A 15,669-nucleotide genomic window follows, 5' to 3' on the forward strand; every position below is an offset into this window, starting at 1 on the left:
AGAGACAAAACAGATGAACATAAGGGAAGGGAAACAAAAATAGTATAAAAACAGGGAGGAGTACAAAACAGAAGAGACTCATAGATATAGAGAACAAACTGAGAGTTACTGGAGGGGTTGTGGGAGGGGGGATGGGCTAAATGGGTTAAGGGGCATTAAGGAATCTACTCCTGAAATCATTGTTGCACCAGATGCCAACTAATTTGGATGTAAATTTTAAAAAATGAAAAATAAAAAAAAAATTTTTTAAGAATTCTTTCTTGCCCTATATTTAAGAATCTCCCAACCTCAGTTTGTTTTAAAAGGTTGTTATTTTATGTTTTTATTATATATGTAGTACCATACTATTGTTGGTCTATAGAACCTAAATTTCTGGTACTTGTGCTTCATAAAAAGAATTTATTTTGTGGTAGTACAGCAGATTTATCCAAACTGCTTTACCCAACCCTACCATGTTGATCTTTAGGGACCAGACCTAACAGAAGGCCAAAACAGAGGAAAAACAGCCAAGGAAGTTCCCAAGGAAGCTGTAACCCCTCATAAAGTGTGGATGATTATCAAATAATATGAGTCACTGATAAAATTCTTAAACCTCCCAGAAAGAGTGCATAAATGTTTTCTAACACCCACTTGTGTCCGTCTCATATTTGAGGACACTTTTTAAGCAATCCATAATTATTTTAAATGTAAAAGCATATTTCCTTTTCACTCAATTGAGTAGTATTTACTGAGAAGAAGTCCCTCATTGGAAAGTATACAGTTATTCCAAATATTGCCATTCTCTTCTTGTAGCATTATTTATAATAACCAAGTTATGGAAATAACCTAAGTGTCCACTGATACATATATATACACAATGGAATATTACTCATCCATAAAAAATGAAATCTTGCCAGCTGGGACAACATGGATGGAACTAGAGAGTATAACGCTAAGGGAAGTAAGAGAAAGACATGATTTCACTCAGATGTCGAATTTAAGAAACAAAACAAATGAACAAAGGAAAAAAGAGGCAAACCAACAAACAAGCCTCTTAACAACAGAGAACAAATAGATGGTTACCAAAGGGGAGATAGGTAGGGGGATGTGTGAAATAGATGAAGGGGATTAAGAGTACACTTATCATGGGGTGCCTGGGTGGCTCAGTCAGTTGGGCGTTTGACTCTTGGTTTTGGCTCAAGTCATGATCCCAGGGTCATGGGATCAAGCCCCACATTGGGCTCTGCCCACAGACCACGTGCAGAGCCTGCTTGGGATTCTCCCTCTCTGCCCCTCACCTGCTCACGTTCTCTCTCAAAATAAATAAACTTAAAAAAAAAAAAAAAAGAGTACACTTACCACGATGAGCGCTGAGGAATACATGTAACTGTTGAATCACTATATTGTACACCTAAAACTAATATAATACTGTAAGTTAACTATACTGGAATTAAAATAAAATTTAGAAAAAAAGATGTTGCCATTCTTTAAAACATATCAGGGCAAAATCAATTTTAAAAAGCTTGTATACAAAAAGAAAATCAAGACTTTATAAATATACTTTTTTATTAAAAACAATATTAACTCCATTTGATCAACTGATTTTATTTTTCAATTGCTTTATTTATAAGATTGCTGAAAACTACTTTCCTACCATCAAATCTACCCTTATCCTCTCTTTTAAAATAAATATGAAGCTATCAGGGCTCCGAGAGTCCAAAATCACAAAGAGTTAAATATCAAATGTGGCATTCAAAATCTATATGGTAAAGTAAGTGAATTTTAAAGTCATAATGTGACTTCAGAAATGCTAATAAATGTTTGGCTGAATACATGTCTTCCTATTCAGAGAGTCATTCAGATTCAAAGAGCTGAGCAGCTGAGCCCCTGCAAGGCACCAGATATTATGCTAAGCACTTCCATTTAGATTATTGAATTTATATCCAATTCTAGGATACCATGATCTTTCAAGATGGCTAGGGTAACAGTGAGAAAAACCACTAAAAGAAATCTTCCAACCACCACAGGTTTTCCTATGCCCTCGAAGGCTCAGAGAACAAGTCTATACCCATCAAAGCGAACCTCATTCACTGATGTAGAGTGTATACAGCCTCAGAAAAAGCATACACAATCTAGAAACCATCTAAAAACTGAGTTGGAAATTCAGGATATTCAGGAAACTAGGACATTTAGCCTAAACATTTGGAGCCTTAAAATTGAGAATGAGGAAAGGAACACAAACCTCTTTCAATTGTATCCTGCTTTCTTCCTATAGTAACCAACAAGAAAAATTTGGAACCTATGGAGAAGTATCAAAGGTTGGACTTAGCTATTTAATAAGATTTATATACAACAACCAATTTAGTCTGCTCTAAGTAAAATTAAGCACTGAACAGTTACATTCCTCTTTTCCCAAGAAAACATGTAGCAATTAATGCTGAACATTCATTGTTACATTACCTAAAAGGTAACAGGACACAGGCAATTAAAAACAGGACAGAATAGAGGGAAAAAACAAAGCATTTGATACAGGGTACTCGGTCTACAATTTTATAAGTCCTATAATTTCTGTTACTGCTTTTCAACTACTAAAATTGTCTCCATCCCTTCCCCCAAGCAACTGCTGCAAGACAAAGGACACATCCTGAACTCCACCTTCTCCGTCCTTTTCCCTCAAGTGGCAGCCAGCTCCACTTCACACAGCTCCTTTCCAGCACAAGGAACCGCCACACACACATACTCCAGACCACAAGAAGCCCAAAAACTTGCCTCAGCCCTCCACCACACCACTCAATTTGTCACTAACGTTGCTTATAGAGCCAGCCACCACTCAATGCATCTTATTATTCCCCCGTATCATGGAAACCCCCAACTGAGTTTAACTTGCTCCGTTCTCTGAAACTTCCTACAAATGCATTCTCCTCCACAACGGAAATGGCAGGCCCTCCCACCTGTACCACCAACCACCCAGCTCACAGAAGACAAGGGGCAAATGTGAAAGTACGTGGACTGATAAGTTAAATAAATTAGAAAAAAAGAGTGAAGCAAGTATACCAAGTCTCCAACTAGGGCCTGAGAGCTGGATACGGCCCACAGATGTATTGTTTAGTCTAGCAGGTGTTTTAACTAGAAGCCAATATTTAAGAAATATTAGAGGAAAATCCAGACTTCAGCCTTCTTTTGAGAAATGTAAAGATGTGACAACCCTAAGCCCAAGTCCCCGCAAAGTAAGAAGGGCTGCAGCTGACAGGAGCTGTCCCCTATTTCAGACAACCCCCCACCTTTACTGTTCACCTGGCCTGCTTCGCTGCTGGATCAGTGGGCATCTGAATTTGCTACAGGATACTAAAGGAACTATTGGACAGTAAACTACAGTCAATAAAGATCTTCAGTGATTAAGAGTGACCTTTTGTGAGAGCCTAGCACCGTACAACATATCTCCTCCCAGGTCGCTTTTGCCCAATGATTTGCTTAAAGGGTTCCAAATGCTTTGTTGTGGTCTTTACGAAGACTGTAATAACTAACTGTCTGTAAATGGTGATTGACCGTTTGGAGAATGACCAAAGATAAAGGCCATTTGGAACAGAATGCCTAAGCTAAAAGATCAAAATCAGTGGGGCAGTCAAATAATAGAGGTTAAAAATCCCATACACGTTTATATCAAAAAGAATTTATGACATGTGCAATAAGACGGAGCAGTTCTCCACGAGAGTGACATGTTTAAATAGTATTTCCTATTTAGATAGCACTTTAAATATTTGCAACATTAAAAATCTATTTTTTCATCTGACGCTGACAAAACCCCTGTGCTATAAATATAAAGTTGGCTAGACAGATCTTGTTTTCCCCTGACAGATACCAAAGCATAAAAAAGCCAAGAGGCTTCACTAAGGTCAGCTAGTTAACATGGTAAAGATAGGATGAGAATCCAGCTGTGCTAACTCACAATCCTGTGCTCCTTCCACTTCTTATCCACTCGATATCCTATGATGGGCAGAAAAGCTATTCCAGGGATTACAGACAAATGTGGTTTGACAGGAGACTGGAAGAATCCATTCAATGACTCTGCACCAAGGTCTCCAAAATTCCTTCCAGTTTCAAGAGTGGAACTGGCCTTTCTGCTCACTTTCAGATCCCCAGAGTCATTCACTTCCACAGGCACGGCTTGGTACTCGATTTGTGTGTCTATGTCTTGTCTTCCCAATTATTCTGAAAGTTTCTCCAAGAGAAAGCAACTATCATGCCCCTTTGTATGTCCAACGTAAATCCTCAAGTACTTTATCATTTATACACAAAATTTAACAAAAAAAGTGCATCTCTCGTTCTAAAAAGCAGAGAGCAAGAAGTAACCTTAAGTGATTTTCAGAAATAATGACAAGGACATCTAAATTATATGAAGGAAACAAAAGTTAGAAGGTAGCTAGTTTCATGTTTTATAAACCTCCAAATTAAGTCCTCGTTTTATCACCAAAAAAGTTTTTTTAAGGAAATTAAAAAACAAAAGGAAATGTAACCTTGGTGGGTTAACATTTTGCAATATTTTACATATACTATTTAAGGCTTTTTACTTGAAATATAACATATGCATAAATATAAATATACATACAGACATCCCAATTTGCTACCTCTCAACACCAAAAAAATCTTTGCTGTTTATTTTTTTAAATTTTTTGTTAATGTTTATCTTATTTTTGAGAGAGACAGAACATGAGCAGGGCAGGGGCAGAGAAAGAGGGAGACATGGAATCCAAAGCAGGCTCCAGGCTCTGAGCTGTCAGCACAGAGTCCAACTCAGGGCTCAAACCCACAGCCATGAGATAATGAACTGAGCCAAAATCAGACGCTTAACCGACTGAACCTCCCAGGTGCCCCAAATCTTTGCTGTTTAGAAGTGATCTTTTGTGACAGCCTGGGGCCTAGAGGTGGATAAAGTATCTTCTCCCATCACTTTCAACCTGATGATTTTCTTAATTAAAAGGGTCCAAATAATTTGTTAAAACATACATATTTAATACCCGTAATACTCATGGCACATAAAGGCCTCATAGGGTAGGACATTTTAAATCTCTACTTAGAAAGGAAATACGAGGGGTGCCTAGGTGGTGCAGTTGGTTAAGCATCCAACTCTTGATCTCAGCCCAGGTCATGATCTCGCAGTTTGTGGGTTCGAGCCCCGCACTGGGCTCTGCGCTGATGGTGTAGATCCTGCTTGGGATTCTGTCTCTCCCTCTCTCTGCCCCTCCCCTGCTTGTGCTCTCTCTCTCTCAAAATAAATAAATAAACTAAAAAAGAAAAAAAAAATTTAAAGAAAGGAAATAAGAAAGTAGCCACAATAAAAATCTAGAGAAGAAATATAGCCTATTAATTTGAATTATAACAAGAGTAATATTTTATCCCTGCATAATTACAGCACCTGGATATAACCCAGTTATTTGGAACTTGATTTTACACATCAACCACCTTCTTCAGAATATTGGTTTTTCCATGGCAAGTACTATCCAAGGGCTCCCCTATAAGATTTAATGCTAACTCTGAAGCAGTACATCATACCCTGAGTCACAATACTTATAGGATCATATGCTAGGAATTCTTCCATTTGCAAAGGGCAATTCTAATTCTTAGTTCTATAACCTATGGAAAAAATAGGCACTCCAATGTAGTAGTAGAGGAATGGAAACTGGTAACTTAGTAACCGGTAATTTGGTTAATATATACCCAAACTAAATAAATAAATGCATATATCTTTCGACCTAAAAATTCCACTTCTAGGAATCTGCCCAACAGATAAACTTGCAACTCTGTGAAATACCACACGACTAAGTAATTTACTGTAGCACTATTTACAACAGCAAATTTTTGGAAACAATTTAAATCATTTGGGGACTGGTTAAATAAACTGTGATATGTCCATACAATGGAATACCACGCAACCCTAAAAGAGAGGGAGAGAGAGAGAGAGAAGAAAGTTCTCTTTGTATTGATATGAAAAAATCTCCAAGTTAGAGTAAATGAAAAAAACAAAGAACAGAAGGACCCCCCAAAACATTATGCGCCTCTGGGAGGTGAGATTATGTGGGTGAACAAAAGAATGAAAGATTTTTCACTCTATACTTTTTGAGTTCTGAACCATGTAAATATATTGTCTGGTTAAAACATTAAATTTAACCAATGTATCAACTTGCATACAAAAGCCATAGGGGGTGCCTGGGTGGCTCATCAGTAGAGCATCTGACTCCTGATTTTGGTTCAGGTCATGATCCCAGGAAGGTGGGATCAAGCCCAGCAGGGAGCCTGCTTAGGATTCATTCATTCTCCCATTCTCTCTCTCTGTCTCTCTCTCCCCCTATGCCCCTCTCCTGTGCTAGCACTCTCTCTCACAGAAAAAAAAAAAAAAAAAAAAAATCGTTGGGGCACCTGGCTGGCTCAGTCAGTAAACCATGGGACTCTTGATCTCAGGGTCATGAATTCAAGTCCCACTTTGGGTACAGAGATTACTTAAAAATAAAAATCAAGCCATAGTACATCAGAATATATAATGAGAACACCGTATTTTAATTAAACACTACAGTTTACATAACATCTTTTGCTATTCTTTCCATCAAAACGCCCACCAGTCCATCCCCAAATTATTATATAATTACAGAATATAAAGCCAGAAGGAGCTTCAAAGAGTCTTCAAAAAAAGAAAACTGTGGCCCACAAAGGTTAAATAATCTCACCAAAGGACAATTTGTAGGTGGCAAAGTACGGCCTACAACCTGATCCACATCCCAAAGCATTCTCATACTTTTCCCTCACCCCAAATACATTCTTCATTAGCACAAGGAGCCAACTAGTGTCAACCAAGATCCTAGTTGAATCTGGATAACATGAATGACAGGGCTAGCACCACCTGACCTCCTATCTCTGTGAGACAATTTTCAGTGCTTACAGGGGAACCCGAAAGGGGTCTTGCTTTTCATGGGTTATGTTTTAGCAAAGTGCCATGAAGTCAAGTCATAGGATAAACATCAGGAGTGAGGAGGGGAGAGGGCTTTCCTACAAACCCAGTTACTAGAAAACTTGAGGAAAATGTTAAGCAACTTCACAATCAGGTCATTAGAATTTATTTTTACATTAAAACCAATACCAATCTATTCATGGCACAGAATTTAAAATGTACATGAATGTTTAAGGTAAACAAGAGACTTTCAAAGAAATTTCATGCTGCTTCTGACTGATTCTGATCCCCAGGGCCTAGAAGTACACACATTCATTCTCTTAAAGTCTAAAGAGGCATGAAAACTTGAGACCTACTACCCCAAGGGAATTAAAGTGGTCTTCTCAATGGCAGTGGAAAGACAAAGGATCAGAGCTAGACACACATGGATGGATATGTAGCTTAGTTCCTGCCACTGTGTGATCTTGAGCTCAGAGCCTCAGTTTCTTCATGTGTAAAACGCACTCAGTATTACTTAGTATGTGGTGTTATTATAAGGATGGGAGAAGATATAAGTTAAACAAGGTACCTGGACTCTATAAGGAGTGCAATTTATAAGGGCAAAATAAGGTTTGCAGTGGGTATTATAAGCCCTCCCAACCAGTCACAGGAGGAAAAAAGGCCAACAGGGTAAACTGACCTAGTGAAGAGTATATTATACTCACATATTTCATTTCAAACTTCTTAGCCAACATTTCCACTTCTTGCCTCTCTTGCTGCTCGTCATTAAATGGGTCTTCTGTGTGAATGGGCTTCTTCTGATTCAAAGAAAATGGGAAAAGAAATAAAAGTATTAGTACTGCTTCAACCAGAGGCAAACACATCCTTAAATTTAATGAGAGTCAAAATTTCCAAATATTAACAAATGAGTTAGAAGCATTAAAAGAAACCAGAAAGAAATGTTCATCTGTAGCAAAATAACACTTGCAGTTTTAATGGATTCTTACACATTCTCAAGTTTTTCGGTGAACAGCTCAACAATTCAACTTGTCTCCTCCTACAGAATGATCTATGGCCACCATGTCCAAAATAAAAAGGCCAAAAATCCCCCAAGAAAATTAGATAAAAACAAAAATCCCACTTATAACTCTAGTTTGAGACCTTCCCAACAAAGATAACTGCTTTGGTCAGGAAATGCTTCTCAAAGGATCACCTGGTTATTCATCAATGTCACCGCTGATTCATCTGCCCTGAGCTGTCACTAGAGTATCTGTAGCTGCTATAGCCTTCTGCTGAGGCCGGGCATCAACACCTCTACCTACGTCACCTACTTTTGTTTGTTTAATTTTTTTTTAACGTTTATTTATTTTTGAGAGAGACAGACAGAGCGGGAGCATGGGGAGGGGCAGAGAGAGGGGGAGACACAGAATCCAAAGCAGGCTCCAGGCTCTGAGCTGTCAGCACAGAGCCCGACGTGGGGCTCGAACCCACGAACCGCGAGATCATGACCTGAGCCGAAGTCCGACGCTCCACCAACTGAGCCACCCAGGTGCCCCATCACCTACTTGTTATCAATGGATAGTCATTCAGGGAATACATACTACTTGCAAACAAAGCTAGAAAAGTGAAGTAGCTGCAAATAGATTACATTACCATGGCCTCCTTCTAGCAGGGAAGAATCAAAGTTTATTATAATACATGGTTTTTTTGTTTTTTTGTTTTTTTTCAACGTTTATTTATTTTTGGGACAGAGAGAGACAGAGCATGAACGGGGGAGGGGCAGAGAGAGAGGGAGACACAGAATCGGAAACAGGCTCCAGGCTCTGAGCCATCAGCCCAGAGCCCGACGCGGGGCTCGAACTCACGGACCGCGAGATTGTGACCTGGCTGAAGTCGGACGCTTAACCGACTGCACCACCCAGGCGCCCCAATACATGGTTTTTAAAAAACCACACAAACAGCTCGGATCCCACATTTGCCATCCATTTACCGAAACAAACAAAAACATAAATCACATCCTTTACTCAGGTTTACTATTTTAACAGGCACATTTCATATATACATAGTTTTTTAGCCCAAAAAAGGGGAAACAAGGAGCTGCATATGCGTCAAAATTCTACTTGTACCCAATTATGAACAACTGACTAGAAAGTTAATTTTTTAAAAAAGGAAGGCTAGGTATTTTTACTGAGGTAGTATTTTCAGGAATTAAAGATAAAGTATATTACAATTGAAATATTGGATACAGATTCAGCTGAATCTGAAGAAAAAAATTCAGCAGGGACAAAGGTCTGCACACTTTGGAACAGAGATATTTCATCCTGGGTATAAAGGCTGAGGTTTGATCAGTCTAAAAACATGACAGAAAAATATGAACAGAATTCATACAAAACAATTCATCAGACCTAGGGTATAAGAATAAAAGGATGCTCTTAAAGCTTAAAGAAGTAATCTTAGAATCAACTTGTAAAATTATCTACTGCAATAAGTAATATATTTACAGAATCCTTTATCCCAGTAGGAGTCACCTGTGGAAAAAATACATATGACCTGAAAGGAATAATTAAACCAGCAGGAAGAGACTGATAATGAAATAAGAAATATGAAGCATGTCCAGGATACAGCCCTAACCTGAGCCTAAGGACAGAGAGCAACCACCATGACTGCCATTATGAACTTATGCTTCAAGTCACTGTGAAGTCTAAACACTAGGTCTTCCTGTTGGTCTGACCCGTTTTATATGTGAAATATAAACACACGGACATATATTTTTAATAAGAATCACCTTATGTGCCATTTTATAAGATTTTGTGTAGACTTCATAGAGACATCAAAAATAAATCTCTTACTCTTGACAGTCTGTAAAAATAAATTTAAGAAAACTGACTCACTCTCCTTTCACAGCTAAGAAATCAACCCCTACCCACAATCAAGGCTCTAAGTAAGCTTTATGGTTTTCCGATGGAAAAAAAGATTTGAAAATCAGTAAATATCAAAATTATGAGCTACCCACAGGCATAAACATTATAATAATTTTGTCCTTTGATGTTAACTCATTAACACCATTTTCGGATCTTTCACGTTACCGAAAATATGCACTATGACAATGGGATACCATAGAATTCTGTAAAAGTATAACCATATTAAGACCATAATCATTTTTTTCCTTTTTTAAGTTTATTTTATCCATTTTGAGAGAGGGAGAGAGAGAGAGGGAGGGAGGGAGGGAGGGAGGGGGAGGGAGAGAGGGAGAGGGAGAGAGAGAGAGAGAGAGAGAGAGCCAGCGAGCATGGGGTGGGGGTGGGGCAGAAAGGGGGGGAGAGGGAGGGAGGGGGAGGGAGGGAGCCAGAGGGGGAAGGAGGGAGAGGGAGAGGGAGAGAGAGAGACACCCAAGCAGGCTCCACCTGTCAGCACTGACCCAATGTGGGGCTCGAACCCCACCAACCGTGAGATCATGACCCAACCAGAAATCAAGAGTCGGACGCTTGACCAACTAGCCACCCAGACACCCCTCTTTTTCTTTTTATACTAAATGTTCAATTAATCACATTCACAAATGGATGCTCTAGTTAACTGATTCCCTGGTTTACTAAAAGTTAAACAAAAATTACTTGCATAGCAATTACTGCCAGAACTTATATCTAAACTGTACTATTTCCCTTTAGCCAGAAATGGTGAACACATTAATCTCTGAGGACAGAGACAATTGTCATGCCTCAGTCATCATCCCGAACCACCTCAATCAGGGCTTAGCAGTCCACAGAGATAACAAGGTAAGGGTTTAGCTAACCTGTGTCCTTATAACCTAACAAGAAGGGATTTTGTTTTTCATATTTTGCCAACATACACTCATTTAACTGCGCTTTGCCTCATTAACAAAAAATAATATGCAACAATTCTGTTTGCATTCGGTTAATCAGGGTTTTACTATTCATTTTGTATCTATGAAGGGGAATGATTTAAATGTATCCCGATAAAGATGGTATCCACATGCAACACAGATTTATACCTACACCTATTAACTAAAATCTTATTCAGTGATAGATGGCTATTTCAAAATTTAGAATCTTTTTTCTTTTAATTTTACACAATGTCTTTTCCTTGCCTTTCTACTCAAACTCTGCTACACAGTAAGTTTTTCAATTACAAAAACTCAACATTAAAACTATTTTGAAAAGATTATAACATCCTTAAAAATAACTGGACTCTCCCTGAGGGAAGAAAAACCAAATTTGGGAATCACTGCTTTGCAGATCAATTCTGTTGGTTTCATTTTGCTTTTTTTGTTGGTTTCTATTGCTGTGATTTCCTTTCATGGAAATATGACAACCTCATTTAAAGAAATGTTTCCTACAATTCCTTTAAAAATGGGGCGCCTGGGTGGCGCAGTCGGTTAAGCGTCCGACTTCAACCAGGTCACGATCTCGCGGTCCATGAGTTCGAGCCCCGCGTCAGGCTCTGGGCTGATGGCTCAGAGCCTGGAGCCTGTTTCCGATTCTGTGTCTCCCTCTCTCTCTGCCCCTCCCCCGTTCATGCTCTGTCTCTCTCTGTCCCAAAAATAAATAAACGTTGAAAAAAAAAATTTTTAAATATGTTATTGGGAGTTATCATAGGTAAATCTGGCAAATCTTGGTTGCAAAGGTGCATTGTATAAACCATGGGGGTTTTTTTGTTCAGAATACAACAAATGATACATGGCTGAATATACAAGAAAAAGTGACCAATATATCCCAAAATTGAGAGCATAAACAGAAAAACTAAACTGAATTATTCATCTTTCTCCGATTACATGAAACTAGTAGTTCTGATATTATCAGGTTAACAAACAAGGTAGGGGGTCAAAATTAACTTTTTTTGGTCGTAATTAAAAGATAAATATCTACTATTACTTTATCATGGAATGAATATCATAGCATTAAGAGGATCAGAACAAATCCCTATTTCTACTATAACTCTCATTTTAGTTCATTTTGGCAGGATCCTCTAAATTTTTTTAAACTATACAATTTTAAGAAGTTTTGTTTTATTAACAAGTGGTACTAGTATGGAAAGAAATACTAACAAAATTACATACAAGCACTTTGCATTTGCGTCCTCATTTGCAAAGTGGGGACAATGGTTCCTACCTCAAGGAGCTCTGCTGGACTGATTCCATAAGCCATACACCTTACTCGGACCTGTGTCTAGCACGCACATAGGAAGAATTCAGTAAATATTAGCTACTATAATGTATTTTTACCCAAATATGATGCTTTTCATCTGTAATGTATGAAGTAGATGAGGGAGTCAAACAGCAAACTTACTTAGATGAGAAGATCAAATACAATTTACTTGAAAAATGCTCCAATCCAGTATTTTCAAAATTATTTTGGAAAAAAGAAACATCAAATTTATAAAAAGGAGGGGTACTAAAGTGAGTCTGAAGGATAAAATGTTATGTGGACATGGCCAATATGATCTCTACCCTTGCCAATTCATTTAGGTTGCAAACATTTAAAATGATTTGACCTAGGGGCACCTGTGTGGCTCAGTCAGTTAAGCGTCTGACTTCAGCTCAGGTCATGATCTCGTGGCTCATGAGTTCAAGCCCCGTATTGGGCTCTGTGCTGACAGCTCAGAGCCTGGAGCCTTCTTCAGATTCTGTGTCTCCCTCTCTCTGCCCCTTCTTCCCCTGCTCATGCTCTGTTTCTCTTTCTCTCTCAAAAATAAACATGAAAAAAATAATAATAAAGTGATTTGACCACACAACAATATTTACAAATAATGATCAAAAGATTCATTGGCCTTAAAATAAACAAAATCAAGTGACATTAATATATTTTTAAACTAAAGAGTCATTCATCTCAACTATAAAGATAGTTGAGAACAAAAACAAAACAAATGACTTCTTGAGTCCATTAGATCTGTACTGAAACCTAATAAAGAGCATAATCTCTAAACGACAGAGGAAATTGTTCTTACTGCTTTTACTCTATCATTTCCCTTTCTAGTTTACTTCTAAAGATCACCAAAACCTACAATAAAGATTACAATTAGCAACAAACCTCTCTCCTATCTTCGTTGTTCACCAGTTCCATCAAAGGCATACCTATGGATTTTCAACAGTTTCTAAAAATTCAAAGCTAAGATGTTTTTCATTGTTCTCCAAAAATCACCATGGCCAATACACCATCCTCCAACGCGGACCTATAAACTAATGATAAACACTCAAATAAAAGTATGATGGTAGGCGCCAAAGACACCTTCCCATTCAATTACACTAAGAACAAACTATACAGAAAACAAAGCTAAATAGGTTTACCAATAGCAACATGAGAGAGGAAAATAAGTAACCAAATAACCCACTTCTTCATTCCTAGAGCGGAATCCTTAGTCTGAAATTTTTCAGATTACTTTCAAATCCCCTTCAATTAAGAGAAATACCCAACGTTCGCAAGCACACCTCAGAGCCAAACATAAGAGTGAAGAGGCCGATGTCGAGGGGTTACACTATCTCTGGGCTTCCGACCGGGGGGCGTGTCCCCCAAGGTTTTCTCTTCCTTTCTACTGGAATGACTGACTGCTGGAGCTCCACAAGGAAAACCCAACCACGTAACTTGCAGAGCTCCCAGATTTTGCATGGGGAGCAGAAAGGAACATAAATTCTGAGGTCCCGAAAGCTGCAGAGGAAAACCGGCTCCGAGCGGCATTCGGAGCAGGCGAGGGAGGGGGGGGTCGGCGGAGCCGGGTGGGAGACTTGGCCAACCCTGGGGAGCAGGGGAAAGCAGCACCGACCACTCGTCCACCCTCTCGGCCCCTGCCCCCGCCAGCCCACCCTCCCAGGCGACCCGAGACGCGCAAAGTGGGCGTCGGAAGGTGCCAACCACTGGGAGAGGCGGACGCGTCCTGAGACTCCCAGGGTCTGGGGGGTGAGGGAGGAATCTTCTGTACCCGTTGTTCTCCGCACAGCAGCAGCTCCGGGTAACTGAACTCCACGCAGCTCTCGTCGGTGGGATCCTTGAGCACCAGCTCCAGGCGCACCGTCTCCCTCGGCGGCCTCTGCTGCGGCTCGGCCCGGGAAGCCGTCTCCCGCGGCGGGGGCGGCTGCAAGTGCAGCTGAGGGAGCGGCGGCGGCGGCGGCTCGGGCCGCGGGGGCTCGCGCTGCAGCGACATGGGCGGCTCGGCGCGGCTGACCTCGCGCTGGGGGAGCGGCTTCTCCCGCGGCGGGGGCTGCACGTCCGACCGGGGGGCAGCCTCCCGCGGGGCCGGCTGCTCCGCCCGGGCCGGCTCGCGGTATGGCTGCGGCTCCAGCCGGGGGGGCTCGCGAGGGTACTCGGGCTCGCGTTCGGCCCCCGGGTAGTCGGCCTCGCGCCGCCTCACCGGTGACAGGCTAATAAACGCTACTCTGCGTGGCTCCGCCATCCCCACTGTTCTGGCCCTGTGCCTTCGCTCGAGCCGGCGCTCGGTTCTACGCCGAGTTGTTTGCCTGCCCGCCCTTCCTTTTGCTTTCCGTCGCTTTTCTTCCCTCCACCACCCTCAGTCGTCTCTGCCGACGCCACCGTGAGTGCGGACCGTGCCCCCTTCCCAGCCACTATGTTCTGATGGGCTCCACCGCCATCGCCAGGGTCGCCGCAGCCGCCATGTTGGATACCCCACATAAATAGAAGCAGGCCGCTGAGCGGGCGCATGCGCAGATAGGAGACGCTCGCGTCCACCGTCGTGGCTGCGGCTCAGTTTTCCTCTTTTCCTCCCAACAGTCTGGAGTCCAGACAGGTCAGCGGAAGTGACGTAGTGGCAGGGCCGGTTTCCTTGGAAACGGAGACGCCGTCTGCGCCCTTCCTAAAAGGGAGGGGTCTGGGGTTTCCCTAGCTTCCCGTTTGCACCCGGAAACCGGAGGCGCGCGTGGGGCTCAGCAAAGAGCCAGCGTCGGGATGCGCCTGGGACTGACCTAATCATGGCGCTGGGTCCCGTCCGGCCCATTCCTCCGGCACTCGGCTCTAATGAGTTGGGGTTGTCAAGCTGGTTACACGAGGCGGATACGGAGAAAGGGTTGAGGGACGCGAGGACCAGCTGCGGTGCCTGCCTGCCCAGCGCCCCGCTGCCCGAAATACCAAGGGAAGAAAGGAAATGGCTAATTCCAGCCGGACTCGCCCTGCGGCTTCCCTCCGCAGAGCGCAACACTGACTCCCACAGGCCTACCTTTCCTCGACCGACTGCTGTCGCCCGGCCACGGTGGGGATTGTGTGTGGCACGGTCGTAAAATGAGCAGTACCATTTTGCAGTTGGGTAAATGAACAGTTCTGGGCTCGTCCACAAAGCCTAAACCGTTGAAATTAATAGAAAACTTCTCAGGAGGATTCGGTGGTATTTTAGAGAACGTACTCTCTGCAAGTGGAATGCTAAATGACCCATTTCGGGGTGGAGGGGAGCCTTGTTTGGGAACGCCTTGTAGGCACACGTGTGATAAACTAATTGGAATCCAGATTTAAAAGGATGAGAGTTACTGTCCATTTTAATCCACGAACCAGAAAGCAAATTTGAGGCCCTCCCCCCTCCAAATCCTGAAGAGAATTCACGCCTTCTATTAACCGGATTAACAATGTTACCACGAATTCGCGACGTTCATTGAGTCAGTATGACGTCTTAGACACTCAGTATTTTCCTACAGAGTAAGTTGTATGGTAACTCGTATCCAGTAGCCTCCACAGCTTAGCTCAGACAGCAAACTGGCGGTCTGTGGGCTGAATCGTTCTGCAGGCGTGTGACTCTTCCAACATAATCTTCCAACTTCT

General features: G+C 41.6%; 1 protein-coding gene across 4 annotated transcripts in view; it reads right to left on the reverse strand.

Annotated features, from left to right (window-relative positions):
• UBN2 (ubinuclein 2) overlaps window positions 1–14,608 on the reverse strand; it is a 90,981-nt gene extending 76,373 nt beyond the window's left edge. The window contains exons 1-2 of one of the 4 annotated variants that reach the window (XM_086688937.1): window positions 13,829–14,608; window positions 7,624–7,716 (exon numbers count right to left, since the gene is read on the reverse strand). In XM_086688937.1, coding sequence (XP_086545063.1) covers window positions 7,624–7,716; window positions 13,829–14,299 — 564 coding nt within the window. In that variant the 5' untranslated portion in view covers window positions 14,300–14,608. The remainder of the gene's footprint in view (window positions 1–7,623; window positions 7,717–13,828) is intronic. The other 3 variants (XM_086688921.1, XM_086688931.1, XM_086688915.1) reach the window with 3 other exon arrangements.
• Window positions 14,609–15,669: the final 1,061 nt, after the last annotated feature.

The sequence above is a fragment of the Puma concolor genome, chromosome A2, assembly GCF_028749965.1.
Source record: "Puma concolor isolate L17-30 chromosome A2, mPumCon1.1.hap2, whole genome shotgun sequence".
NCBI lineage: Eukaryota > Metazoa > Chordata > Mammalia > Carnivora > Felidae > Puma > Puma concolor.